Source organism: Ammodytes marinus (genome assembly GCF_949987685.1).
Source record: "Ammodytes marinus genome assembly, chromosome: 16".
NCBI lineage: Eukaryota > Metazoa > Chordata > Actinopteri > Uranoscopiformes > Ammodytidae > Ammodytes > Ammodytes marinus.
Genome location: NC_137220.1, coordinates 1,617,601 through 1,620,100, shown reverse-complemented (window position 1 = coordinate 1,620,100; position 2,500 = coordinate 1,617,601). Strand labels below are relative to the sequence as shown.

Here is a 2,500-nt window from a genome sequence, read left to right as displayed (position 1 = left end):
GACAGGGAGAGGCAGCTTTTAGTTTATTATGCAACAAATATACTGAACAAACTCCCAGAGAACTTGAGGTCTGCTGCAACTCTCAGCTCTTTGAAATCAAATCTGAAGACTTTTCGGTTTCCCTTTCAACCAGTCATTGATGTACTTTTTTCATGCCCCTGTAAAGCACTTTGAATGGCCTTGTGTATGAATTGTGCTATAGACATAAACCTGCCTTGCCTTGCCTTGATTGTAAATGAAGAAACAAAGTTCAAAGTCATAAAGTAGCTCCTCTTCCAGGATTGGATAAAGGTTGATAAGGCCGAACCCTTATCTCTTATCTCAGACACAGTGAGCTGCACTCTGTCCTCATAAGTACACGCTCCCTCAATATACAGTTATTCAGTTTACAGTTTGACTCAGACAGTCACTGACACTGAGAGTTGAAATGGCGCAGAGCGGAGTTCAGCTGGACCGGGAAACTTTCTCTTGTTCGATTTGTCTGGAACTTCTAAATGATCCGGTGAGTCTTACCTGTGGACACAACTACTGCATGGACTGTATTAAGACCCACTGGGATGGAGAGGGTGAGAAACATGTCTACAGCTGCCCTCAGTGTAGGCAGGCATTCACCCTGAGGCCTGTGCTGCTGAAAAACACCATGTTAGCAGATCTAGTGGAGGAGTTGAAGAAGACTGGACTCCAAGCTGCTCCTGCTGATCACTGCTATGCTGGACCTGAAGATGTGGCCTGTGACGTCTGCACTGGGAGAAAACTGAAAGCCCTCAAGTCCTGTCTGGTGTGTGTGGCCTCTTACTGTGAGAAACACCTCCAGCCTCACTATGAATTACCTGTTTTTAAGAAACACAAGCTGGTGGAGCCCTCCGAGAAGCTCCAGGAGAACCTCTGCTCTCGTCATGATGAGGTGATGAAGATTTTCTGCCGTACTGATCAGCAGTCTATCTGTTATCTGTGTTCAATGGACGAACACAAAGGCCACGACACAGTGTCAGCTGCAGCAGAACGCACTGAGAGGCAGAGAGAGCTGGAGGGGAGTCGACTAAACATCCAGCAGAGAATCCAGGACGGAGAGAAAGATGTGAAGGTTCTCCAACAGGAGGTGGAGGCTATCAATGGCTCTGCTGATAAAGCAGTGGAGCACAGTGAGAAGACCTTCGCCGAGCTGATCCGTCTCATCCAGAAAAGAGGCTCTGATGTGAAGCAGCAGCTCAGAGCAAAGCAGGAAACTGAAGTGAGTCGAGTCAGAGATCTTCAGGAGAAGCTGGAGCAGGAGATCGCTGAGCTGAAGAGGAGAGACGCTGAGCTGAAGACGCTGGCACAACACGGTACGAAATTCACTTCTTGTTTTGCCTGTGTGTCTGTAACATGTGTTTGGGGCATTTTGGATCATTTCCAGGGCAATCTTATCAAATGTTTGAAAACACCTTGTCCCCTCTGTCAGGATTTTCCAAATGAAATTTAAGACTATTAAACCTGCAGTGTGTAGAATTTTGGGTTTTATTTCCTAGCAGATTTTGTAGAAAATAATTATAATATTCATAAGTACGTTTAATTTAGTGCATAATAGCTGAATTTTTTTTTTAGAATTATTATTTTTTTCCTTAGAAAGGGTCACATATATGTCCATATTTCTGCATATTTTGGACCAAGGCCTAGTGCCGCCATTTTGGAAGTGTCATAGTTGGAATGTCATCAGGTGCATTGTTTAAAATTTAGAATTGTTCTTGTCCTTGAAGGCCACTGTAGCTTCTGTTATTATTCAAAAGGGTTGGGGTTACCCAGGGAGTGTTGCATTCTAGAACTTTGTAGAACTTTCTTGATGATGTCATATTACACACTGCACCTTTAAATACTTTTTTTACACCACTTTGAATGACATGTAGTTTACGGTGGCATTAAAAGACGCTTCAAATGAATTTCAAGGGCAATTAAATATATTTTGCAAATTTTCTTCCCCGTTCCACACACAGAGGATCACAACCAGTTTCTACAGGACTACCGCTCACTGCCAGCACTCAGTGAATCTACATCCAGCATCAACATCCGTCCTCTGAGATACTTTGAGGACGTGACAGCGGCTGTGTCAGAAGCCAGAGAGAAGCTACAGGACGTCCTGAGAGAGACATGGACAAACATCTCACTGACAGAGACTCAAGTGGATGTTTTACTGCCTCAACCAGAGCCCAAGACCAGAGCTGACTTCTTAAGATTCTCACGTGGAATCACACTGGATCCAAACACAGCAAACATAGAGCTGTTATTATCTGATGGGAACAGGAAAGCAACATGGATGGATCAACAACAGTCTTATCCTAGACATCCAGACAGATTTACTGGTTATGCTCAGGTCCTGAGTAAAGAGAGTCTGACTGGACGTTGGTACTGGGAGGTGGAGTGGAGCGGCGGAGGGGTTTCTGTAGCAGTCGCATACAAGAATATCAGCAGAGCAGGGTATGGAAGTATATTTGGATTCAATGATAAATCCTGGGAGTTATATTGT

At 44.3% G+C, this 2,500-nt stretch overlaps 1 protein-coding gene across 1 annotated transcript in view; it reads left to right on the top strand.

Moving 5' to 3' along the window:
• Positions 1-409: 409 nt before the first annotated feature.
• LOC307262344 (tripartite motif-containing protein 16-like) overlaps positions 410-2,500 on the top strand; it is a 2,385-nt gene continuing 294 nt past the window's right edge. The window contains exons 1-2 of the mRNA XM_080043190.1: positions 410-1,325; positions 1,971-2,500. The exon at positions 1,971-2,500 is cut by the window's right edge and continues 294 nt beyond it. Coding sequence (XP_079899316.1) covers positions 428-1,325; positions 1,971-2,500 — 1,428 coding nt within the window. The 5' untranslated portion in view covers positions 410-427. The remainder of the gene's footprint in view (positions 1,326-1,970) is intronic.